Source organism: Antechinus flavipes, chromosome 3 (assembly GCF_016432865.1).
Source record: "Antechinus flavipes isolate AdamAnt ecotype Samford, QLD, Australia chromosome 3, AdamAnt_v2, whole genome shotgun sequence".
NCBI lineage: Eukaryota > Metazoa > Chordata > Mammalia > Dasyuromorphia > Dasyuridae > Antechinus > Antechinus flavipes.
In genome coordinates this window covers 182,656,211-182,683,968 of record NC_067400.1, presented here as the reverse complement: position 1 = coordinate 182,683,968, position 27,758 = coordinate 182,656,211, and the positions used below count along the sequence as shown (strand labels likewise).

The 27,758-nt window shown below is 35.5% G+C and overlaps 1 protein-coding gene across 1 annotated transcript in view; it reads left to right on the top strand.

The window, feature by feature from the left end:
- The window catches only part of SLC9A4 (solute carrier family 9 member A4), an 89,839-nt gene that overhangs the window by 24,507 nt on the left and 37,574 nt on the right, over nucleotides 1–27,758 (top strand). Inside the window, exons 3-4 of the mRNA XM_051984327.1 lie at nucleotides 18,309–18,568; nucleotides 20,421–20,638. Coding sequence (XP_051840287.1) covers nucleotides 18,309–18,568; nucleotides 20,421–20,638 — 478 coding nt within the window. The remainder of the gene's footprint in view (nucleotides 1–18,308; nucleotides 18,569–20,420; nucleotides 20,639–27,758) is intronic.

Here is a 27,758-nt window from a genome sequence, read left to right as displayed (position 1 = left end):
TCTAGTAGCAGAAGTCTACTAAGGCTGGGCGAGGGGGATGCTGGTTAAGGTTGAAAATGGAAATGATTCAGTTCAAAGTTTCTGTGCTAGTTGACACTAGAATCAGGTGATTGAGTGACCATTGCACTTCTAGCTGAGTAAGAAAGAAAAAAAAGGAAAAAAAAGAAGAAAGAAAAGGAGGAAGAAAGGAAGGGGGAAAAAGAGGAAATGGGGAGAAAGAGGGAAGAGGGAGAGGGAAATGAGAAAGAGGAAGGAAGAAAGAAAAAGGAAAGAAAGAGAAAAAATAAATGAAGGAAGAAAGGAAAAAAAGAATATTATATAGATAAATTAAACAGTCTCTAAGGACTTTTCTAATATAGTTCTAAAAATCATTAAATATGTTGACACTTTCATAAAGCCATTTGAATAAAAAACTGAACTTAGTGTCTTTAAGTATTTCCTAGATTTATTTTCTTAAAAAAAAAAAAGATGGAATCTTCTGTTTTTTTGTCACCTTAATTTCCAAATATATATATACATATTATATATGTGTGCATGTGTATGTATGTGTGTATACAGATATCTATGTGTATATATGTGTGTGTATTTCTCCCTCTCTTTTATCCAATAAGCTATCCTTTGTTACAACAATAAAAAGTGAAAAAAGTCCCATATCAACTGAACTTAAAAGGTACAGTGCTCCACACCCATAGTGTTCCATCTCTGCCAAAATGGAGGACACCCTATCTTATCTTCCTGGCCCATAGCAAGCAAGATAAATGCTTTTGAAAATTTTAGTATTTCAAAGTTCTGCAGTTAACCCATCCCTGCCAATGAAGTTTAAAACTTCTTAATGACTTAATTGGCCAAATTCAAGTTTCTGTGACTGAAAAATTCATTACTTTGAAGCCAACTTGGCTTCTCCAAAATTAGCTTAATTGGTCTCTAAACAATAAATATTCGGTCCCCTAACAGGCCCAGTTATAAAGCTTTTCTCACTTGACAACATCTGGCAGAGTTATGGTCTACTGGCAAAACTTTTGAGACCTCAGAGATACTTCCATGACCCAATAAGGCTTAGAATTTGAGTAGAGGTTAAAAATATTTTTTAAATAAGTTAATTACTATAAAGTTATAGTAATTCATAGAAACTGATTTGGTATCCAACCATAGTTTTATGGTGCCTTTTATGGAGTCACTGATACATTATCTCTGTGGTAAATTTACAGAACAGAAACCATTAATTGTGTACCAGGCCACTCTTATTACTCTGACTAACCAAAACCAAACAGACTGCCAGAATCAGGCTTAGAATATACCTTGCGGTCAGGGTTAAATCAAATTTTCTATTTGTGTTTGAAAAGTCAACATGCTAAAAAGAGATATCTACTAAGGCAAAAGGCCTTTTTGAATACTACAAAGACTGCTTTTGGTCTTTTGGCTGGAATAAAGAAAGAAAAAGCATTTTTATTTGAGGATGATAAATGAGGCAACTATGTAGACTCACATGCTCAAAATCATTGAAGCAGAACAAAGGAAATCCTTTAACAAGCTGGGAAGAGCATTTGATAACTAGGCAAGGTCCAGAACTTCATGGGCTCAAGAAATGAAAAGGATTTTAGAGATATAAATTTAGAGGGTGACTATTTACTTCAAGGCATAGTGAGAACAAACATATACATACCCTCTTCACTCCCTAATTTACAGCATTTTATACCACCTTAATCTAGGAAGTGGAGGGGTAGACCTTTAGTTGGTGGCACTATATAGTATGGTGCCCTTGATTTCCAAGTACAAAGCCCCACTGGGTTTGTATCAATATTCCACATTATGGCTTCATCAATCTTCTTTTTCTGGAGTGGAAGCAACATCCAACATAGAATCCTACTTCCAAAATCACCATAGCTTGAGTATTCAGGTCCAGGGACTTAATCGAGATAGACAAAAATCCCAAGTTTTATTTTCAGTGTTGTAAGCTCTAAAAAAGAAAATTAAGAGTAAAGATCTAGCTCAATACATGGTCTTAAATTTCAGATGAACAGAACTTTCATCATTTGGATGCTGCCAGAAAAATGAATGAGACTGTCTGCATCTGGTAGTTATAAAGATGTAATCTTTCTGGCTACATAAACAGTGGGAAAAAGGCTACTCGTGCCCATGTGGTAGGGATATGTAGTAGGTTGTCTTCTCCTAGAATCAGTTCTTGCCATCTTCCTCATGGATGCCATCTTCTCAAGTGATTTGAGCACGCACAGCAAAATTACATTATAAATCTAATTCAAACCTCTTGTTTCAGTTGAAGAGATGGATACCTTCAAGGTTTCTTAAAAATCATAAACTTAGAGTCGGAAAGAACCTCAGAGGTCTTCTAGTTCTCTCCCTATAAACTTTTTTTCCCCAAGAGATAAAGAATCTGATGCTTACAGAATGACTTGCAAGCTACCCACTAGAATCTATGTCTGTCATGTAGGACATGCTGCTTGATTCACTCTGGACCCATGATTTCATTTGATATGTGATTTAATTTCTCCCCAAACAAATACTTAAATGTCACACAGAAACTAATTTCTTGACATTAAAATTATTATTCAGTCATTTTTCAGTCACATTTCATGACCCCATTTGGAGTTTTCTCAGCAAGATTTGAGAGTGACTTGCCATTTCCTTCTCCAACTCATTTGACACATGAGGAGTTGAAGCAAACAGGGCTAAGTGACTTGCCCAGAGTTATACAGATAGTAAGTGTCTGAGGTCACATTTGAATTCAGAAAGATGAGTCTTTCTGAAATCAAGAAGATGAGACTTCCTGACTCCAGGCCCTGCATTCTTTCCAGGCTCCCTGGCTGCCCCACAGCATTAAAATTATGTGTATTAAAATATATATGTAAATAAGGGGCCCTTGTTGTGTCTTATTACTACATTTCTACCCCATCTCATTGTACTTTGTCCTGTGTCCATCCTTTTTACCTCTAGTTTTAGCTCTGTCTTTATTTCCCTTTATGGCTTCTTCTCATAGATACTCATGATTCAGGTTTTTTATACAATATAAAAAAAATGATAAAAGCAAAGCCACTCCAACATGCTGACACAGTACAAACTTCTAATTCTGCAGGGACTGTAGGGGACCATTTGAAACTAATAAATAAAATGTATTTTGTGGATTGTCTGTAAATTTCAGACATCTCTGCTAAATTCTCCCCAACTCCTAATTATAATTGAAAATTCATAGGACCATAGATTTAGAACTTAGAAAAACCTCAAAACTCACTGAGTATAAATCAAGCTCTTTCATTTTACAGATAAAGAGACTAAGGTAAAATAGATAGCGCATTGATCCTGAAGTAAGGAAGACCTGCATTCAAATCCAGGGCTGTGTGACTGAGCAAGTCACTTTACCTCTGCTTCAGTTTCTCTAATTATAAAATCAGCACAGGATTGTTGTAAGGATCAAATAATATAATATTTGTAAAACACTTAACACAGTGTTTTGCACATAGTAAGGGCTTAATAAATACTTGTTTTCATCCTTTCAGGCTCTTATAACTATTAAGTGTCTAAAGTAGAATTAAAACCAAGACTCCTGATTCATGATCCAGTATACTCTCCACAATGCTGTAGGTGTCCAACATGCATATGTGGCCTACAACATTCCCCACTGTCAGTGGAACCAAATTAAAATGTAATTGGGAACCATTATATGAAATAAATAAAAATAAAATAAAACATAGATGACATTACATTTTAAAGTTAAATCAATAGAATTAGTCTGATGATTAGTCTCTCTACCATTGATTCAGGATCCTATCACTTTATGTTCCTTCAGTTTTAAGGAACCCCCAGTTCCATTAAGTGATAACAATCAGGTTAATTTTATAAAAGAATATTTACTTCAAGGAATAGCAAGAACAAACCCAGACACATGACCTCTAAACATCTAGGGCCATAATAACTCTTTATATTACTTCAGTCTCTAGGGAGTGGAGGAATGAATCATTAGTTGGTTAGTTTGGTATCCCAAAATTCCAAGTGCAAAATGCCCAACTGCAGAATCCCAGGATTCTGGCTTCTCCAGTTTTCTCTTCTGGTTGGAAGCAAGATCTACCTGGAATCCTGTCTTCAAGATCATCGTGATTTGAGCATCTAGGTCTATCACTTGTGTCCATAATTGAATGAACCAAATGAGTTGAATGATTCAGTGGCACAATAGCTACTTCAGTCACATCTACTGCTAATCAATTGATCAATAAACAACTAAATACCTATTATGTGCCAGGCATTATGATAGGCACCATGAAAACTGTTCATAGAATATAAGAGATAGAAGAAGATTTGGAGATTATCCACCCCAGAACTCATTTCAAAGATGAGGAAATTGGAGCCCAAAGAAATGAAGTGACTGGTATACAGTTACATAGCTAATAAATGGTAAAGCCAGAATTAAAATATAAAGTTTCCAATTCTTAATTTACTGCTGAAAGCATGATCCTTAACTGGTAGGAAGAGACATCTGCTTCCTTCTATAGTGTCCATTTGTGTACTGTTGGTAAGTAATGAATTTAAAAATACAGGACATTTTTTGCTTACATTCAACCAACTTTTATGTATTTATATCACTTAGTTCTGGCAACAATTATCCAATCAAAATTAGCATTGCTTCTGGGAAAAAATGAATTAAATATCTTATAGTTTCATTTACCATCTCAAATCAAAATCTGCTGCCCAGATTCCTTTAGAATATAAGCTTTTAAAAATAGAAAAGAAAAAAAAAGAATATAAGCTTATTTGAGGGTGAAATTTTGTATTTGTGTCACCAGCATTCAGCACAGTGCTTGGAACTTAGTAAATATTTGCAAGTGATATTCATTCCTTCAATATAGTGTAGCATTGCTTATACCTAAACAGATTTTATATTTATGTCTTTGGTCATTATATATAAGCAAACTGCAATAAAATTTCTCTTACAACTTCATCATAGTTATTATCTATTTTGAAATTTATGTGTGCTACTCTTTGAAAGTATGTGTATGCAACTCAGGTCTCTATGTGGCAGCTAGGGATCTCAATGACTAGAACACTAGACCTGATACTTGTATCCATGTGGCTATAGAAGGTTTCAGAGATAGAACATTTTGGGGGGATTATCATTTGATGTTAAGAATAGATCATATCTACACTGTGACATATTTAACTTGTATAGGACTGCTTGCCATCTGGGGGAAGAGGTGAAGGGAGAGAGGGGAAAAGTCGGAACAGAAGTGAGGGCAAGGGATAATGTTGTAAAAAATTACCCTGGCATGGATTCTGTCAATAAAAAGTTATTAAAAAAAAAAAAAAGAATAGAGATTCTAAAAAAAAAAAGAGATTCCAAAGTCTTGGAAGAGGAGATACATTCTGATATTTGATACCTATTGTCCCAAATCCATCTCCATATCTTTCTAGTTTTTTTTTTTTTTTTTTCAATTTAGTTCCAGGAATTAAGTAGTACCTATTGAAGTATCAAAGCATACATTAATTTTCAAGTCATTTGCAAGAATGTATTATTTTTGACTTATGTGTGACCCCATGTAATATATCAGTCTTCAGTAAATAGGAATGAATAAAAGAATGAAAAAGAATGCATTTTATCAAACAATTACTATATGCAAAGCACTAGAAAAAAATAGAAAAAAAGAAGACAGTCTCACATATAGGAAGACTCAAAGGAAGGTTGTTTGAAAAGCCTGTAAAACCAAAGGAGACTATAGTGGAGTTGATGGCAAGACTGGTTATAATGATACGGAAGCCAAAATGAGATCTTGACTTTTATTTTTCACTGACTGTTTCCTCCTCCTTCTCTTCTATTCTGCCTCCTTTGTTGGGTGGAGGAAAGAGTTCCTTTCATGATGATGAGAATCATCCATTTTCATTGTTTCAATTGCTATTTTCTTCTAGAGAGACTTAAACCTATATCTCTATCTTTGACTTCTTACCTGTCATCTAGGTGGTATAATGGATAAATTATTGGGCCTAGAGTCAGGAAGAACTGAGTATACATCCATTCTCAGATACTTAGTAGCTGTATGACTCTGAGCAAATCACTTAACCCTATTTCCCTCAGTTTCCTCATGTAGAAAAACCACTCTAATATCTTTACCAATAAAATCCCCAATGGGGTCATGAGGAATCAGACATGACTAAAAATGACTGAATAGCAAAAACAACAACTTCCTAATTCCACACCCAGGGCCCTATCCACTGTGCCATCTAGTTTCATCAAACTCTTCCTATTCAAAGCCATATTCACCTGTGTCTCTTCTGGAAAGAGCTCTCTCCTCAATTTTACTTTGTCCAAAGTGTATGGGCTGAAAAATTTTAAATGATCTTTGATTTAGGAAATATTATATCATAGAAAAAGTACTAGAGTTTCAATTCAGAATTGAGTTCAAATCTCAGCCTTTTAATTTACTTCCTAATATGACCTAGGCAAGTAATTTCATTTTAAAAATATTTCTCATAATCCCTCCTTCCTCATTGCTATTCACTAATTATAATCTAAGTTCCATCTTCTCACACCATATAATTTCAACAGCCTTTTAGGCCCTTTCTCTTCCACCATTCTTTACCTTCTCCAATGCATATAAAACACTCTTTATTTTCTCTAAAATGCTTGCTTTCTACTGACCAATCATATCTTTAGAACATCTATGATGGAGTATGTATCCTACCTTTTGACAGAGAAATGATGTCATATAATTTTAGACATATTACTATATAGATTGATTTTATTTGACTATGTTAATTTGTTACAAAGTTCCCTCAAACACACTTTCAATTTAGAGATTGGGAGTGGAGTAGAACAGATTAGCAAATTCCCTATTCCCTATTCCTCCAAAAATAAAGCCTGTGAAATATTCTTTAAAATATACAAAGCACCACTAAAGGAATTTCAATAGGAAGTACAGACAAGCAGGACAGTTTCAAAAGTAAATGCAGAATACATTATGTACTTTTTCCTTTTTAAAAAGGAAAATGTGTGAAACAGAGATTCATGGTTTCATAGAGAATTCATTTTTACATCCTATATATATAGAAATGCCAGTTCAGAATGAAAACAACAATTGCAACAACAAAAACAATGCACAAAATAAATAAATACTGACTTCATCCTATCAATCTCATACTTAAAACCCTTCACTAATTTGAAATCCTAGAATTTAGAACTCAAAGATATGTTTAAATCATTTAGTCAAACCTCCTCATTTTGCTAAGGAGATGGAGCCAGAGAGTTGAAACAATCTGTTCCATGGCTATTAAAGGAGTTTGCAGAATTTATATGCAATTACTCTGACTCTGATTCAGTGTTCTTGTCATTATGTTCAAATTCTCCTCATTGGTTTTTAAGATCTTCTATTTTTGAATAATGATAAGGACTGGCCTTGTAATTTTTTTGCTATATGAATGTATAGATGAGGAAACTATTATTATCAATATTGATTACTACCTTCTCTTCAATCTATAATTTGTAGTCTAGAGTACAGAGGTTAAGTGATACATAGCCAGTATGTGTCAGATATAGGACTTGAATCCAGATTTTCCTAGCCTTGTTGTCTATTCTTTATCTACTATGTCATATTCCCTTTCATCATCACCATCATCATCATGATCATTGGTTCTCAGGACCATTTCTATCTGAACTCCATTAAATATAAAATGAGGATAAACTGACAGTAATAATTATTGATATATGATTGCTGTGTTTATAGACCATATATGTACATTTACATAATGTATCTATACATATACATGTATACATATATGCAATGACATAATATGACATTTATTATATATAACTATAATTATTACCATCACTATAGCTATATGTGTGTTTGTATATATAAATATACAGCATACATATATAAAACTTTCGTATTAGGTACCCTTTGTTCCATACAGGCTAGTTTCCTTACTGTCTCCTTTACATGTCCTGGATAAACACCATTGCTCATGGCTTTCCTAACTGTCTGAAATGGCTTTGCTCTCTCCCCTCTTTTAAAATTCTATTTTTTTCTGGCAAGCTCACTTCTTCAATGAATAATTACAGCCTACACTGAACTCTCCCTTCTCTTAATACCAAATATGCTTTGTAAAGAAAAGACCAGAAGAACTAGTTGGTGCAGTGGATAGTGTACTATCCTGGTCAGGAGGACCTGAGTTCAAATCTCACTTCAGACATCTCCTAGAGGGGAAAAAAAAAAAAAAAAGACCCAGGCAGTTTCCAAACAAAAGTTTCGGACTATTTTTACCTTTGAATAGTTGTTTAGTATCTTCATGGAAAGGGAGGAGTCTTCTCTTAAGATTAATTTGATTTCTTCATTTTTTCTCTTTCCTCTTCCTCTTGTCTTTCTTCCTGTTGCTCCTACTTCTCTTCTTATTCCTCCCCTATAGAATTGTCTTTCTAGAAGTAAAGAACAGAGGAAGAAGGAGAGGGATTTTTTCAATATAGTTTGTTTAACTCTTCATAATAGCCCTGTGATATGAGAATTCAGAGAAACTAGTAAATAGGAAGATTCCCTAGGGAGGCAGAGAAGGAGGGTGTCTAGGGCATAGAGAGTAGGATCATCTTGCCCAAAGTCACAAGGAGGTCAACTTGATTGCAGGGCAGTCCACATTGTGAATATTTGTAGCAATTTTCATCTAGAATTCATGAATAGGCAGAGTTCCAAAGTAGAGTGGAATACCTGAATGAAGGTTGGGTCATAACATTAGTAGGAACTCCTGGAAGAAATAAGGAAACGCTCTGGGGAAGAAAAGTTGCGCTTTTCCAAGTGGTCATGGTATTTTCCATGCATACATGTTAAATCAGCATAAGCATACATATAGGAACATATACACATACATATATATCTTAAAAATGTGAAATATTTGTACTTTTTTTAAACTTTGGGGACATAATATATATTTATAATTATGTATCTCGGGCGGAGGTTCTGCATCTAGAATTTATAGACTTATAGATAGAAAGAAGGATAGAAAGATTGATCAAAAACATGTCAATGTAATTTACTTTATAATTTCATTTTATGTATTTAAAAGTATTATTCTGGAAAGGGGCTCATAGGCTTTATGGAACTGACAAAGAGGCCCATCATATTCATACACTTTCTCTCTTCTCTTCTCTTCTCTTCTCTTCTCTTCTCTTCTCTTCTCTTCTCTTCTCTTCTCTTCTCTTCTTTTCTCTTCTCTTCTTTTCTCTTCTCTTCTCTTCTCTTCACTTTTTTCTTCTCTCTCTCTCTCTCTCTCTCTCTCTTTCTCTCTCTCTCTCTCTCTCTCTCTCGGATCTGAACCTTTAAGAACAACCCTCAGAAGGCAGCTGCTCCAACATGCACATTTTTCAGATGACCAAATTGATGTCCAGGACTTATACTGTGCCACTCACAGCATTAGATTGTTTAATTCCTGTCTCTTGGGTTACTGAAATTCTTCTAACATCCATATAATCAATGAAAGGAAATAGTATATATATAAATATGTTAATTTCTAGAGCAATTATACATAATCAGAGAAAGATTTTCTTCATATTGTCTCAGAAGCTGCTGTGACTTTTGGGGCCTGCCACAGAATGTCTTTAGTTCCTTTTTAAATCTAAGCAATACCAAACTTGTGATTAATAAGCAATCATTCTTTCTCTTTTTAGTCTGTTGCCTTCAGTCAACTTCTCTTCATCTCAGCTCATTGCATAGCATCCACTTCATTACCCTGCTATCATCCCCACACATCCAACCTGACCAATCTGTTTTGCATTGATTCAGTTCTTGGCAAAAATAACCCTCTTGGAAATATATCCATGACAGTAGTTTCCTTATCTGTAAAATGAACCAGTCAGACTAAGTGATCTCTCAACTACTTTTTAACTCTTAAAAATGCTGTTATTGTCTATCCAAAATGGGCCTAAGATTATGGATTGCTTTGGTTCTAGGAGATAATTTCTCCAGGGCTTTTTAGCCCCCACGGTACTTATTATAAGTATTGTGTAAGAGTTTCCCAGAGGTCTGCTATCATAGGCTAATATTAGTTATTGGGATCACTTATGGAGAACTAGATTGGACCTTAAATCCTGATTTTATAGATGAAGAACTGAGTACCAAGGACGTTTAATGACATGTTCAGGTTCTTTCAAGTGACAAGTAATAGAAGACGCTTTTAGACAAAGAGATAGCATTTGAATCCAGATTTTTTTATTTTAGAGCCAATGTTCTTTCCCTTGGACTATGTGGCTCCCTATATAGCAGGTAGACTCCATGTAGTTTCATCAAACATTAAAATAAATTGAATAAGCCTGAATAATGCATCCATGCTTCATTACATTAGTGCTGCATGATATGTTAGTGTGCCATTGATTCTGATGTAAAAATGATGTACTAAAATAGCGGTTACTCTGGTAAATATATTGTTATATATTTATCAACAATCAACTTTTCAAGAAAAAAAAGAAATATGCAGGACATATTTTTAAGTTTAAATTACATTATTAACATTTTCCCCCATCCCTATCTTAAGTCTTCACAACAAAACAATAAATCAAGTCATGATTTGTAGTATTTATCAATTTCTGAAGTGTAATGTTCACAATGAAAGTTTAAGAATGAGTTCCAGTTTTTTAACCAGTTCCAGCAAAAGGCTATAACACGGTAAAGTAGCCTTTGGCTATTTTAAAAATTAGTCAATAAGCATTTATTAAGCACCTACTATTTGTCAAGAATTGCAAAATGTTGGATAGAAAAATAAAAACATTAACAACAAAACTACCACCCTCAATTAATATTAATAAAGCATTTTAAGGCTTGCAAAACCTTAAATAGCCTCTCATTTTAAAAATAGTTCTGACTCTCAAGGGGCTCACATTCTATTAATACATATTAATATAGAACTATGAATACATATTAATACAGAATCACATAGGATTTGAGAGCTAGAAGGAAACACCATCTAATCCTACTTTATTTTTATGGATTTTTATAGATGAAGAATTTGGAGCCTGAAAGGTAACATAATATTTCCAAGTTAGCAGTACTAGAATCATATCACTGAAATGAAGGTCAGAAGAGAGATCTTAGATTTTATAACTGACTGCTCAATCCTCCTATGTTAAGCTTTTTAGCCAGACAAGCTTGCTAAGCAACCTATCCAAGCCCAGAAGTTTGTTATTAATTGTCACTCAATTGTTCTTTCTGACCTCATTTTGGGTTTTCTTGGCAGAGTTGAATAGTTTGCAATGACCTTTTGCAGCTCATTTTACAGATAGGGAAACAAAGGCAAACAGAATTAAGTGACTTGCTAAGGTCATACGGTTAATAAATGTCTGAGGCCAGATTTGAACTAAGGTCTTCAGAGAAATATCATTCACTACATGTTGGATTATCACCATTTGTCTTGACTTATGTCTTGCCAATGGACTTTGATTTCTGGAGGAGAGAACAAGACTTTGTGCAATTCTGTCTCACTTAAATCCAATTTATGTGCAAATCAAGTCATCACCTCAAGGCTCTTTGAGAATGAAGAATGATCAACAGTTTCCTGACTACCAGATCCAGGGCTCTGCATCATTTAACTGTCCTGCACCACTCAGCATTTATCACAATGCACAACCCCTTTTCTACACTTCTCCCCCCTCATTTCAGCACTTAGGAAAATAAATGGCTTTTGTTATTGTTGTTGTAGATATGCTACCACCAGAGGGTGACATAAAATCAGCTGCTCTTGGTCTCAACTTGAAATCATAATTTTCCTGAATTTAAGACAGCCTCTAATCTCAAGGGGGCTTTCACAAATTCACAGATTTACAGGTCAAGGGAACATTAGGGACAGTCTAATTCAACCACACTCATTTTACAGATGAAGCCAAGTGACTTACTCAAAGTCTTCTGAGTCATGGAGAGATGGGATTTGAACCCAGGTCCTCTGACTATAAAACCTTTGCTACTTTGACTGTACCTGGAGATCAATGTTCAAACACTATCAAGTTATATCTCTTTTTAAAATACCTAAAATTTAGCGAACTTTAACTAATATGAAAAATGATCTTTCTCTAGAATAAATGCTTTTACTTATTTTTATGTCATGGACCCATTTGGTAGCATGATAAAACCTGTGTATCCAATTTCATAATGTTTCTAAATGTATAAAATAAAATGTAAGGAAAACAACGATCAATATATTAAAACAAAGTTCATGTTTAAGTTTATATTCTACTTTAAGAATCTATTTTAGAACAACTTTAAAATATCTTTTTGCTTTTGGTTTTAATTTTAATTTCCATATACATCCCTTCTCCTATCACAGAGAGACCCGGTTCTTATACGTGTTGAGGTTGGGAAGGGGGGACTCCAAAAGTTTGAGGTCCCAAACTTATGTCTTGAGGTGTTATATAGGAATTTACAGGCTTGAACCCATCTTCTAGTCAATAGGCCAAGTTTATTGAAAGTAATGATAATGCCATTACAAAGCAGACTGGATTGTAAAGGAATTCAGTCAAGAAACAGAAGCAAGCAGAGTCATTTTATTCAGCTTCTATCATAGATATGCTAATTATATGGCTCAAGGGTGGGGCTAGAGAGTCTATCATTGGCATGTTAATTCTATAGCCTAAGGGTAGGACTGGAGGGTAGTCTCCAGATGGAGGGGTGGTCTCCAAATTTGATTATCACAGACCAGATCATCAGTCAGCAATGAACTGAGAAATAGTCTATTCAGAATCAGACAGATTGGGTGTGGGAGTTTCCTGATGCAGACTCCAAAACCAAAAGACCTAGGATTTCCTGACTCACTGCCAAAACAGAAACCCCACCCTAAAATCAGGGGACCACAAAAAAAAAATTACATTACATCATAAGGAAAAACAAAAAAGAAAGAAAGAAATTCTTCAGCAAGACTAACAAATCCTATATGCATTATTCTTCACTTATAATCCTTGATCTTGGCTAGAAAAAGAGGGAGATGAATTCTCATTTCTCATCTTGAAAATCAGATCTAATCATTCCAATTATATAGACTTCTTTTCTGAATTTATTGTCTTGTTATTGTTCTTTGCATTTAGACTGTTGCATGTCTTTTTTTCTCTTTGGTTCTGTTTACTTAACTTTGCATCAGTTCATAGAAGTTTTCTCATGGTTTTATATGTTCTATGTAGCCTTCTTTTCCTTCCAGCACAGTAATATTCCATCGTGTTAATTTACTACAATTTACTTTTCTCCAATTCATGGGCAGCTACTTTACTTGCTGTTCTTTGCTAGTCAAAAGTACTGCCAGCAGGGTTTTGATGTATATTAAGGCCTTAATCTTTTGACTTTCTTGCAGTTGAAATGTTTAGCTATGGGATCTCTAGGTCAAAGGCATAGAAATTTAAGTCCATACACATTTCCTCAGAATGGTTTCAAATTATTTTTCAATATGGTTGGGCTAAATTAGTTAAAAATATAAATTTCTGAATATTTATATTTGTATCTATTTTACCTATATCTCATAAGTGCTATTTTAAGCAAACACTTTTTTGTGTTGTTTCAAAATGCTTCTTTTTAAAATATTCATTTATTTAAAACTAAATGCAAAATAAGAAAAAAAACAAAATAGAAAAAGAAAAATAGAAGAGAAAAATAAAACAAAACATTGTCATGTGCTCAGCAGAACATCAGGGAGGATTTAAAATATATAACAATAAATTTCCAATTCAAGAAAGCATATAGAATAGTAAAAAAGATTATATTCATGACTGTTCATCTTTTTCTTGTTTCTTTGTAGGTTGTTTTTTGGTTCTCTGCTGTGTATTTTTTACTTTATTCTATTTTTCCCCTTTCATCCTCCCTCTCTCCCCTAAGTGGGCTCCAATCAAGCATGGAGGGGGCCACACCCTCACCCACCTACATACATATATCTATGTACACACCTATCTATATGTATATACCTATATGCATACACACATGCCTTTACATATACATTTACAAATATGTAAGCATGCATTTCAATAATGTTAATATGGCTGACATATTGTTGTGCTACAGTTCCCTAATTGTCCTGCCTCAGTTTCCCTTAATTGTTCTGGCTTGATTCCCTTAGTTGCAAACAACCCTCCCACCCCCCTTGGATTCATTAGGACTGATATAACTCAAGGCTAGTTCCTCTAAGGATATAAATTGTAAATATGTAAACTTAAGATAAGGGGGAGTTCAGACTTCCTGGCTCCTAACTCCTCCTAAGTCATCAAGAATTTATGGTCCTAACCCCCAACCTGTCAGAACTGGATTGATGGTTCCTGCCTGGAGATTCCCTCTCACCAGAGTTCGGACTTCACCCCTCTGTTTTTGTTTAGCTACCTGAGCTAAGAGCTATAAATATGTCGTTGAGAACTCACATTTGAAGCTGGATGCTTTGGGCATCAGCCCTGGGGACATCCTGCTCCCAGCATAATCTCTCCCTCTCAGAAATCCAAATAAAATATTAAAAACTCTCTAATCTCTATTTTGCCTCAATTTCTCTGGCATTACAATACAGTGTAGATTTCTCTCTTGAAAGTTTAACTTTGAGATCAGTGATTACTTTCTTTTATACTAACACATTCTACTTCTGAGTTTTGTAACATTCTGAGGCTAGTTGTATATCTCTTATTTCCTATTTCTGCTAATTTTCCTATTTTAGTTCTCCTTAACTTATCTTGCTATTATAACTTCCCCCCATCTCTTGGATCTCTCACTTATCTTCTTCCCCCACTTTTCCCTCTCTTTGTCCCATTCCCATTGATTTACATACTTTATTCATCTTTATCCCATTAATCTAAACGTCCTTCTGAACTCCACTTTATCTTATGCCATTCTTTCCCTCCCTCTTTATTCTTTTCTCATTAATCTATAACCTTGTCCCACAGTCATAAATCTACATACACTTCCATACCTCACCTTACAGGAAATCAGCGTTAGATTTGCTACTTACTATTGTATAACCTTTGGTTAAAAAAAAAAAAAATCACTTCATCTTTGCTGGCCTGTTTTCTCTTCTGAAAAATGAGGTGATCAGACTCTTCTACCTTAAACAAAAACCCACTTTCTACAGAAATCCATTTCTAACCCCCTCTTGAGTCTAGTGCCTTCCCTTTATTAATTATTTCCTATGTATCCTTTGGCAGAGTGAAAGAGTGCCAGGCTTGGAGTTCAAATCCAGCCTCAGCCATTTATTAACTATGAGACCCTGGGCCAGTCACTTAATCCTGTTTGTCCTAGTTGCTCATCTGTAAAATGGCAGAAAAAGAAAGTAATAAATAGCAAACCAGTCCAGTATTTTTGCCAACTCAGCCCCTCCAAAAAAGAAAAAAAAAAAAAAAACCTCAAATAAGGTCACAAAAAAATCAGACATGACTGAAAAACAATCCAACAACATTTATCCTGCACATATTTTGCTTTGTATATGTATTTGTTTGCATGTTGTCTCCCTTATTAGATTGTAAGATTCTTGAGAGCAGGAACTTTCTTTTTCTTCTTTTTGTACTCCTAGCACTTAATTTAGGGGTCCTCAAACTTTTTTTAAAAAGTTCACTGTCTGTCAGATTGTTGGAAGGCCAGACTATAGTAAAAACAAAAACTTTGTTTTGTGGGCCTTTAAATAAAGAAATTTCATAGCCCTGGGTGAAGGGGATAAATGTCCTCAGGGGCCAAATCTGGCCCGCGGGCCACAGTTTGAGGATGCTTAAACTGATTAATTGAAATAATACTCTGGGCTTCTTGTCTTGCCAAAATCCTTTCTCTTAAGGTTTCTTTGCCATATTCTAAGCTTTTGATCAACTTATCTTTCTAATCTCTGTTAAAGAAAACTGAAAGGAAAGAAGAGCTAGGATCTCTCTACTTAGAAAAGGCTTGTTTTTTTCTTTCCCTCCTAATTGGAGCAACGTATCTCCCCTTCTTTCTCAATTTCTTAAATACAAGTTTAATCAGCTTTAGTCAACGAGCCTTAGCAACTATCTTCTTTCAAAACTCTCAGTTACACTTTAAAGTAAGTTATCTATTATTACAGAACAGTTTTCTATTTTCCTTATACTATCTAATGCTTTTGTACAAAAAAATGAAGATGGGTCTTAATAATATTCTCTAGATTTGTCCTGTTTGTAATAGTTAGCAAAGATTCTGCCTGCCCTATCATAATCACATCAATTGTGGCCTAGAGCCCCAGGTGTGAATATGCTAAAAACCAATTTAAAAATGCCTCAACCCTGGATCTTTTTGATGTCAGAGAGCAGGGAGAGGTCTCAACATTTAAAAAGAGCCTGTAAAACGACTCAGTCTTGATTGGATCATGGTTACATGGGTGTATTGAAGCCAAGCCAAGCCAATTCTTACCGGCTCTGAGATCTGATTGATAAAATTTTGGTGTGAACATTTATACACAAAAAATTGACAAATGGCTCAAATTGTATGGGGCATGGGAGGTAGTTAATTGGTGCAGTGGATAGAGTGCTGGATCTGGAGTCCAGAAGGCTCATCTACCTGACTGCGCCTCAGGGGCAAGTCACTTAACCTTGTTTGCCTCAATTTTCTCATCTGTAACATGAAATGGATAAGTAAGTGGCAAACTGTTCCAGTATTTCTGCCAAGAAAACCCCAAAAAAGACAGGACTGAAACAACTAAATAACAACAATACAAATTGGGGTTTGATTTATTGTTTTGTTGATTATCTATGCTGAAGAAAGGAAGGGAGAAAAAGCTAATAATGCAAATTGAGCTTAAAAGTATGTTGTAGATAGAGCACCAGCCCTGAAGTCAGGAGAGACCTGAGTTCAAATTCAGTCTCAGACATTTAACACATCCTAGCTATGTGACCCTGGCAAGGCACTTAACCCCAATTGCCTCAGGAAAAAAAAAGTATGTTGTATATATTTCCCCCACCAAGGATCAGTTGTTAAACATTCACTATCGTGCCACTCCATAGTTATACAATTTTTGGAATACTTCTAAGGTTTCTATTTTTGCTTGTTCTTTTTTTTTGTTTTGTTTGTTTTTTTTTGTTTGTTTGTTTGTTTTTAGGGGTCTGAGATTGGTATGGGGAAGAAGACTTGTGATTTCATCAATTTGGGGAATTCCTGGGGATTCCCTAATTTTTGGTCTTAGAGGGTCGCCTAAGGAGTATTGAAAACTTAAGGTGACTTACCTAAGGCAGCACAGATATTAGATATAGGACTAAGACTTGCATCCCAATCTTGACTGCCATTATCATTATTCCTGTAAAGTTAATCTCTTTATATATGACTTCCATTTCTCAAATTGCTTAGTGTCATCTTTCTTCAAAGAGAACCAAATGACACGAGTATGAGTTTGGTGACCTCTTAAGATCCTTTCCAACCCATGCTTCTAACAGCATGGCAAGCAGATGTAAGGCAGTTTCAGTTTGTGGCAGCCACATGCAAATCTTCAAGTTAGAACATATTCTTAAAGTTTTCTTTGAGTTTAACTTCATTCCCCCACCCCACAAACCCAGTTAAGCTCATGCAAAACTGCTGTTTCTGGTTGCTGTGGGATAGAGATGCTAACTTCTCATGTTGCTCCTCACTTCCTTGATCTGCGTTGACTTTGAAAATGCAACACCCAGTGATTTCCAAAGGCCTCATCTAAAGTTGCTTCAGTATAGAGTCATGCAAGGAGTGGAACAGTAAAACCACTGGATTTCTCTTGGATTTCTTTTGTAACCATAAATCACTATTTTCCCTCCCAAAACTCAGCCAAGGTTTGCTAGTAATGTGGCCTCCCTTTATTTAAATAAAAGAGACTATTGCCAACTCAATTGACTACTAACTGACTCCAGATTTGTTGAAAGACTTGCAGTTTGATGATGTTCTCCTCCTCCCCTTCCCCCCAGTTTGTGAGTCAACTTGTATGGACATCAGCCATTTCTGGGACCAAGGGTCAAAGTAGAAGCAAAGGGAGTTCTCAACAGCTGAAAGACCACTTAAAGTGGAAAGAAGATATGTAATGCTCCCGTGAATACTGAAGGCGACACCAAAGCCAGAGTTTGGTATTGATAAAAACAAACTAGGGAATACAAATAAGGCGAATAAATGCAAAGTATATTCAAAATAAATACAAAATAATTTTTTCATCTGCAAAATGAGGATTATAATAGCACCTAACTTCCAGGGTGATTGTGAGGATTAAATGAGATAATAATTGTAAAGAGCATACTACCATAGGAAGGTAGTAAAAGCTATATAAATGTTAGCTTTTATTATTATTATTGTTTATTATTATAGCTTAAACACAAATTAGAAATTCAAGAATCCCAAATAGTTCTAATTAGTGTTCATTGTTTCTTTGTGCAGGTGTTATACAATATATTAATTGCCTTCACGAAGATGCATAAATTTGAAGACATAGAACCCATTGACATTTTGGCTGGATTTGCCCGGTTTATTGTGGTAGGAGTTGGAGGGGTGTTTTTTGGCATCATCTTCGGTTTCATTTCTGCCTTTATCACACGTTTCACACAGAACATTTCTGCAATTGAACCACTGATTGTCTTCATGTTCAGCTACTTATCTTATTTAGCTGCTGAAACACTCTACCTTTCCGGCATCCTGGCGTGAGTACAAATTAAGAATCATCCGTCACCACAACTAAAAGAGAATCAGAATAGTCCTGGGATCATTTTTAATCAACCAACTAATCCACAAGCACTTACTGAGCACTTTATGTGCCAGGCTCTATAGATGCAAAAATAAAAATCAAATGGTCCCTGCTGATAAGTAGCTTGCATTCTATCATGGGCATATAGCAAAAAAAGCCATTATTTTTGAAATTAAACCTCATAGTTGTTATAGGATTTATAATTTTTGAATATTCACAGAATCTGATTCAGACCTTTTGTATGGCACAAATGTTTCCCCAACATCAACATTTGCATTACCAACATTATTTGCCTAGGAAAGAATTGTGGTTTTGTAACATCAGTTTAGAATCTTCAACAATACTAATTGTTAGTGAATACTAATTTTGACAATATTTCAGTATTAATTTCCTATTACTAACTTCCAGTGATGGGAAATTAGTGAGTTAAAAGCACCTTTCAATTAATTAAATTATAGGTCTGAAGCTTCTAAAATAATTCAATCATTTTGAATTGAAATTACATGTTATTAGTTATATAAAAATTATATAGGTAAAGTGACTTATACATATAAAGGCCTCATCTATATATATCAGATGGTATATAAAAATTATGTGTTATATATGTAAATATGTACACACACATACACAAATATATTTTGAAGTAAGTAGATCCTGAAATAACTCACTCTTGGCTACTGTCATCAACTGCTACATTCTCACTCTCCTATGCTCCTATGGCAAGTCAATGATTATTGTTCAACTGTTTCAGTGTAGAGAGAGAAGAGATAGATGATTGGAGAAAATAAGAAGTTTAGATGCTTTCTGAAGAGAAGAATTTTAAATTTGCCTTCTTCAGTGTAGGTCTCAGACTTTTGTTTCCTGAGTTTTGTTTTTGTTTTTTAGTCTGAACTAATCTCTCGAGTTCGCTCTTTGTCTCTTATTGTACCAGTGCCCAGGACCTCACATATTTTAATTGAACTATATACATAAAAACAAATCATAAGAAATGCTGTACATGTGGTAAAAACAAGACTAATAGCATTCCTGACTAAGTTATGCCTCCCAGGCAATTGATACTGATTTAGTGCCATTGAAAGTGCTCTTTGAAATGAAGATAAAAGAATGGGAATGAGAAAATTTAAGGTAAAAGTTTAACTGGTAACTTTATGGGGAAGATGCAAACTAACCTTTCCAGAGTTTACAGAAATACTTTTTTTAAAAATCATTTTATCATGTAAAGGTCAATCTTTCCAAGTTATCATAATTGTCAGAAGGAAATACTGTCTGTACAACATTGTATTAACTGCTCTATTTTGAACAATTAAGTTACTTCCAATGCTTAAGTTTTGAGAAACCTTTAATTCTTTTTACATGTGTCATGGACCCATTCTCAGAATAATGCTTTTAAATGAATGCATTAAAATGCATAAGATTGCAATGGAAATCAATAAGATCAAAATAGTTTTTATATATGTATATACAAACATATATACTTGTACGTAACTGTATTACACATACTCATTTATGTATATGTGTGTGTGTATATATGAAAAGGCTTAATCAAAACCCTGCCTTTATATAAAATGATTATATCATTATATATTTGATTATATAAAATTGGATCCCTTAAAAAGTTCTCACTATAGAAAAATGGTCAGTAGAAGAAAAAATAATTTTTAAGAAAAATCTACAGCATGGCAGCAAAGAAGAAAGTCATTTGGGTAAAAAGATAAGATTAGTATATAACTATCCCTGTCAGCAAGATTATTTTTGAAATTGTCCCTAAAGAATTGTTAGCTTTGACTGAGACTCTGTTGCTCTTATAGGATTACAGCCTGTGCCGTGACAATGAAAAAATATGTGGAAGAAAATGTGTCACAGACCTCCTACACCACCATTAAGTACTTCATGAAGATGCTGAGCAGTGTCAGTGAGACACTGATTTTCATCTTCATGGGAGTGTCAACAGTGGGAAAAGACCATGAGTGGAACTGGGCTTTTGTCTGCTTCACCCTGATCTTCTGCCAGATTTGGAGAGCAATAAGTAAGAAACCAACATTTCAATGTTGAAACTCTAGAAACCAATGTCTTTTTTTTTCCAAGGAAAAAATAGATTCAATTCAAAAATAAAGTGGAAATTTGACACTAACCGGTTTAACCAGTCAAGAAAGAATAAGCATGTTATATGGCCAGGAAAATGTTTTCACCTACATACACAGATGAGAATATTTTTCACATGATAAGACAATATGCAATTGCCTAAAGCAGGTATTTCTAAACTGTTTTTATTATGCATTCCATTAGTAAAAAAAAAAAAAAAAAGAAAAGAAAGAACATGAATTTCAATATGTGCATATTTATTGTTATACTACATATACTATTATATTAATAGTACATATTAAAAATTTACACAAATATAAAAATCAATCAAAAACAAGCATTAATAAAAAGCTTACTATATGCCAGGAACTGAAATAGTCTGGGAAGTAATATCAAAGAAAAACAAAAAAATCTTTCAAAGAGATCACATTCTGATGGAAGAGAAAACATATAAAAAAGTTAGACAAGATATATATACAATGTAAATGATTTCTTGCAGAAAGCAGGATTTGAGAGAGAATTGAAGTAAGCCAAAGAACCCAGAAAGTGGAAGGAGGAAGAATATTCATGGTATAGAGGACAGCCAGAACAAGAGTCCAAAGAATAAGAGTCATGTCCACAGAACCAGTGTTGATAGAAAAGGGCCAAGTTGTGAAAGACTTTAAAATTCAGAGAATTTTATATTTAATCTTTGAGATAATAGTCCATCAGAATTTATTGATAATGGGTATGAAAATTTAAGATGAAATGAAGGTGAAATACTATTATTCTAGATTAAATAGAGAACCACTGGAGATTATTGAGGAGAGTGACATGGTCAGACTTCAGCTTTAGGAAAATTATTTTGGCCAATGAGTGGAGGATGGATTGGACTGAGAAGGGAATTGAAGTAAGGGGACCAAGTAAAAGCAATAGACGAAGAAAGAGATGATAAGGGCCTGACTTAAGATGACAGATGAGTGAGTACAGAGAATAGGACATATACTAAGGATGTTGTAGAGGTAGAGACAATCAATTTGGAAATTAATTAAATTGGTAGTAAGGGAGAGTAAGGGGCTAAAGACAACACCACAATTACTATCCTGGAAAACTGTTAAGATCTGTGGCATCCAATCCACTCATGTTAGCCCAGCCTAACCCTGTCCGACTCTAAATGAAAAAGAAAAGAAATTGGGTTTTTATTCACCTATTATTTCCCTGAAGCACAGAAACTTTCTGAAGGGGTTCCTTCTAAAACCAAGAGATGCTCTGGAAATGTGGTTGGAAATAAGGTGGACAGTGGATTTTCCCAGAGCATTTGTGTTCTGATAGCAGGTGTAACAGTCTGGGAGGAAGGAGAGGAAGAGCAAGTTCAGTTCTGAGGGAGGGAGGCTGGGAATTTGCACACTGGAAAGATGAGTAGCACTAAGGGAATGTTGGAGAAAAGGATAGCTATATTTCATTGAATCCATTGAGGGTGAAATTCATCTTGTAATTGGTGAATTATATATCTATCCCTTGGGGTCAGGTTGTAGCTTCTATACAGTAAAGGCACAACTCACTTGTTGTTTTGTTGAGTCATTGAATGCTTAACTCTTTGTGACCCCATCCATGGATTATTGTTTGCAGTGACCTTCTATCCTCCATTATCTCTTAAAGTCTGTCAAAGTTCATGTTCATAGTTTCTATGACACCATCCATTTCATCTTTGTCTATCCCCTTTTCTTTTTGCCTTCAATCTTTCCCAACATCAGAGTCTTTTCCAAAAAGCCTTGTCTTCTCATTATATAGCCAATTTATGTGCAGATCACTGGTCTAGAATAAATGAGCTTTTAAAAATTTTTTTTTAATTCTTTTTTTTTTTTTTTTTGGTAAATGAGCTTTTTAAAAAATGTTGAGACCCTTTACATCAACATGTATATTTAGCCTGATAAATTTATTCCCTTCCCTCTCACCTTCTGCCAATTTCTACATTCTTGCATTTTAAATCAGCTATAGATCCTAAACAGCTTTAATTTGCACTTTTTTATGTGGTGAAAATGAGATCTCAAATTACATCTTGGGTCAAAACAAATCTTAGCACTGTTAGAAGACTTTCTCCTAAAATAGGACAGGAGCCCTTGATTTGGAATAAGTGTTAAAAATCTTGAGAATATATACCTGGCATAAGAGAGAACAACTTTTGAAAACTGCTGTATGTTATTAAAGAATTCAAACAAATGAATTGAGTTTGAGCAGTGGCTTTATCCGTCTTCTAAGTTAATATTTTAGGAACTAAATAATGAGCTTCCACTACACTGTAATGTAATGTTCTCTTCTCTATAATATAATGTTCTCTGGGAGCAGGTTTCTTGTGGGGCTTCTGGAGGCAGCCTTTGTTTCAGTTCAGAGTAATAATCACTTCAAATGCAGCCAGCAGCCAGCCTCAAGTGTAGAGAGGCCCCACCTCTCATTTCCCTGGGTCAATCTACATTCTGAGACCCAGTGGAAGTTCCAATCCTTTATTGTCTCCTTCAAAATAGCTCAGTTAGCTTTCTTAGAGGCCTCTTTCTCTCCTTGGTTCCGATAGCTTTTGCTGCTTGTCCTTCTTCTCTCCCAGCTTCAGCGTCTAGCTCTCTTTGAATCCAAAGCCGCCAGCCAGCACAAAGGTGGAATATGGAATGAATCTGTCTTGCCTCCGAGAGTGGGCTAGTCCTTTAGTGGGCTTGTCCTTCTGACTTGTGAATCTCCTAGACTGACTCCTGACTTGTAAATCTCCCAAAGTCTCTAGTGGGCTTGTGGGAGCTCCTCCTCATATATGCTCTCTTAAAGCTGTGAACTCTAATGTGTGAACTCTCCCAAAGGTGTGAACCAAGTACATAAGCATTGTTTCTATCAATTCTAGTGACTTAGCACCTTGTTTCAAGTTCTGGCCCATAACATCTTCCGTTTTCTTTTGATTTAGAACATACTTGGTCATGACCTCCCTGACTTCTCAAGGAGGTGAGAACTCCTAAAAAGAAGGTGATCACATCTTCCCTGACTGCTCAAAAAAGGAGTGAAAACACCATAAAAAGGAGGCCATCATGCCCTCCCTGACTGCTCAGGAAGGGAGATGAAAACACCAAAGGAAATGGGAAATCAAATCAGATTAGCGGGTTTCTGAAGGGGCTCATTTGAAACAGGTATACATAAATCCATCAACACGGGAGATATTACACATAGTTACATAAATTACATAAGCACATAGCAACATAACATAGGCTAGTAGTGAAGTGACAAACAACATGAATCAACATGAGGAATTATACATGTCCCATAAGTCCTAGAAATAGTCCAAAAGGAATCCATTGTTTATTAGTTCATGTGCCAGGAATCCAATAATTCCTGCAAGTTTTGAAGTCTTGCAATAGTCTCATCAACAATTTTTCATCTCAAGGAATCCAATGATTCCTGCTGGTTTTCACATACTGCAACAGTCTTATCTTGTGTTAGGGAATCCAGTGATTCCTGATGGTTTTCAAGTCCTGCAACAGTCTTTATCAACAATTTTTCATCTCAAGGAATCCAAAGATTCATGCGTTTTCAAGTGCTGCAAAAGTTTCATTATCAGCCATGCTCTTTCAGTGTCAGATGTTTCTTAGATCTTCTCCTTTGTTTTGAGGTTTTTCTCCTTTTCTGTCTCTCTCCAGGTGCTCATTGCCACCCATCTGTTTCCTTCTCTGTCTATAGGAATACAAGCAAACCCTCTCTCCCTGGCAGTTAACCTATCTAATTCCCTTCTGTTTACCACTTTGGGGATTTCTCCTCATCATCTGGAAATTACATTGGAGCTGTTCGCACTGGATACTGCCCTGTTGGTTTAAAAAGCCCCAGTTGTAGTCTCTTTCTGCTGATTGCTTTTCTGTTGGTTGATCATGTAATCCCTTTCTGCCATGGGATTACTTTTAGGCTAATTGATCACATCAGAGTCCAGACTTTCTAAAAACTCTCAGGATGTAAACTCAGCTGCCATTATGCCCCATCTGTCTTTTGATTGATATCTTGGAGCTGAGCCCTGCCTCTCATTTCCCTGGGTCAATATATATTCTGAGGCCTAGTGGAAGCCTCAGTTGCATTTTGGACATGGGGTTTTAGGTTTTCTCTCACCCTGTCTTCTCACTCTACCTCCGTATCTACAATGGACTCTCAAATGTCCAACTTTTCCACACTGAAAACATCAATGAGTTTCTCTAGAATTCCTTTGCCAAGAGGGACCCTGTCTTTCCATGTTCATCATAGTCTGGGTATAATAAGCATTTGTGCCCACTGTGGCATAGCATCTTATGATCTCCTCTAAAGGAGCATCTTTGTGTTGTCCCCATATAATTCTTTTGCAAATCTTATTAGTATTTTCCTTAGCCAGTTGTCTGGTAATTATTTCTGTAGCTGCATTTTCTCCAATGGTTCTTGTTACAGCTGTTTGCAAACGTCCCACAAAATCTGCAAAGGGTTCATTGGGACCTTGCTCTATTTTTGTGAAGGCTTTACCTCCATCTTTCTATCTGGGGAAGGAACCCCAAACTTTAATTGAAGCCTTAGAAATTTGCTCATACACTGTTATGGGATAATTGATCTCTTCTGAATTCTCTCCATACTGACCTTCACCTGCTAGTTGATCAAAAGTGATTTGTACATTAACTCCTGTTTGCCTATTGCATCTGGCTTGAATCCTACATAATTCATGATACTCTGAAAGCCACAACAAGTTTTGTCCAGGTTCTAAACATGGATTTCCAATCACTGAGGGTTAAGATTTCATAAGCCAAACTATCTAGTAACATATAGTAGCCCCATAAAGATTGCAACCCTTTTTCAAATCCTTAATTTTTTCCAGATCAAAAGGAGTGTATCTTCTCCTTTTTTGACCTGAAGAGTTAATCTCTTCAATCACAGGGTATGCATTTATAAAATCAGATTCATCCTGTGCTTCATTTTTTGCCTTAACTAATGTCTTTTCTTATCTTGTCATAGGCTTCTTCATAGGAGGTGCTGATTGAGTTACTGCCTCTCCCCCTCCTCCTTCTCCCTCCACCCATGAAGGGTTAATTGAGGGAGGTAGCTTAGGGGATTGGGAATGACCTAATTTCTCCTGCTGTGAATTCTTATCTGGTTCTTCATCCTTTTTACCTAGTTTAGTTGGCACTTCCCTCTCCTGCTCTTTCTTCTTTTTCCTTATTCTAACACTTATATAATTTCCTAAAGCCAGTTGTATTAAATTATATGTATTAAGTGTGTCTTTGCAAATTGAGTCAGGTCCATTATCATTATAGGATTGACAAAGTTGCTCTCCTATTAATTTCCACTTCTCTAGATCCAATTCTTTTTCCATAGAGAACCAAGGAGATGTGTACTGGACAGTTTCTAAAAGTTCAGTGATCTGCTCTCAAATTATAATCAAACCTTGGCTTTTCATAACCCTGACAATGCTCTCTACACAATGAAGAGAAACAGAAGGCTGTTTTCTAAACATCTGTCCCATGTTAGATGAAATACTATTTTAATTCTTTAACAAAGTTTCCTTCTTGTACTCACCCTAATTTCTGGATCACAGATGAAGGTTCTTGGTCCCACATTCAGGCGCCAAAATGTAATGTTCTCTTCTCTATAATATAGTTCTCTGTGAGCAGGCTCCTTGGGGCTTCTGGAGGCAGCCTTATTTCAGTTCAGAGTAATAATCACCTCAAATGCATCCAGCTGTTAAAAGTCCAGATCCTTTATTGTCTCCTTCAAAATAGCTCAGTTAGCTTTCTTAGAGGCCTCTCTCTCTCCTTGGTTCTGATAGCTCTTGCTGCTTGTCCTTCGTCTCTCCCAACTTCAGCGTCTAGCTCTCTCTGAATCCAAAGCCTCCAGCCAGCACAAAGATGGAATATGTAATGAATCTATCTTGCCTCTGAGAGTGGGTTCCTCCTCTAGTGGGCTAGTCCTTTAGTGGGCTTGTTCTTCTGACTTGTGAATCTCCTGGACTTGTGAATCTCCTGAAGTCTCTGATGGGCTTGTGGGAGCTCCTCCTCATATATGCTCTTTTAAAGCTGTGAACTCTAATGTGTGAACTCTCCCAAAGGTGTGAACCAAGTACATAAGCATTGTTTCTATCAATTCCAGTGACTTAGCACCTTGTTTCAAGTTCTGGCCCATAACACTGTAATACTTTTAATCTGAAATCAAAATAACTTAAAATGACTTGATCCATAATTTGTGGCTTTAGGCAGTGTTGTCATTTCAATTGCTCAATTCAATTCAATTCAATTCAATGTGCATTTCTTAACATTTAGTAAGTGCCAAATACTGTGATGGACATAGAGTTACAAAATCAAAAAGGGAATTATTTCTTCTCTCAGGGAACTCAGATTCTATTGAGAGCTGGGGATGGCATATGTATCTTATCTATATCTTTAACTTATTTGCATAAGTTAAAAAATTTATACAATGTAGAAAACATACAAAATGACTTATAGGGTGAGCTCACAAAGTCATATATGAAGGATGGTTTGTTAGCATGAGAATTGGAGTTTTGAAGATCACAATGAAAGGATAGAGAAGATTGGGATAGGGATGCTAAAGGAAAGGACATGGATGAGTTTGATGGAGGATATTTTCAGGGAAGGGAGATTCAGCCTTGCCAGATGATAATGCAGAATCACAGAGATACTGAGGGGAGTCACTGGGTAGATTCCTGTCCTACCCTTCACAGTGGCAAAGGTTGAGATGATTATCAATCCTTGGGTAAGAGGAGGTAGACACAGCAAAAGTACAGGTATCTGCTTTCTGGTACTATTTGCTAGTCAAGATAGGGCTTATTGAATCCTGGCTGTCAGGTTGGTTTTACAGCATGGAAGCATATTTAAAGTACATAGTTACAGGACTTTATTATAGGACTTCAACATAAAGTGGGGGGGGGCAGTTGAAAAGAAAGAGGAAAAGAATAAACATGCTTAGAAAGACTTAAAATTCAAATCTAGCTTCAGAGAAGCCACTGCAGTATCTTTATTAAGAAAACTCAGTTAGACATGACTGAATTATTGAACAATGTGTCAACTAAGTAGTTTTTTTAAAATGTCATCTCA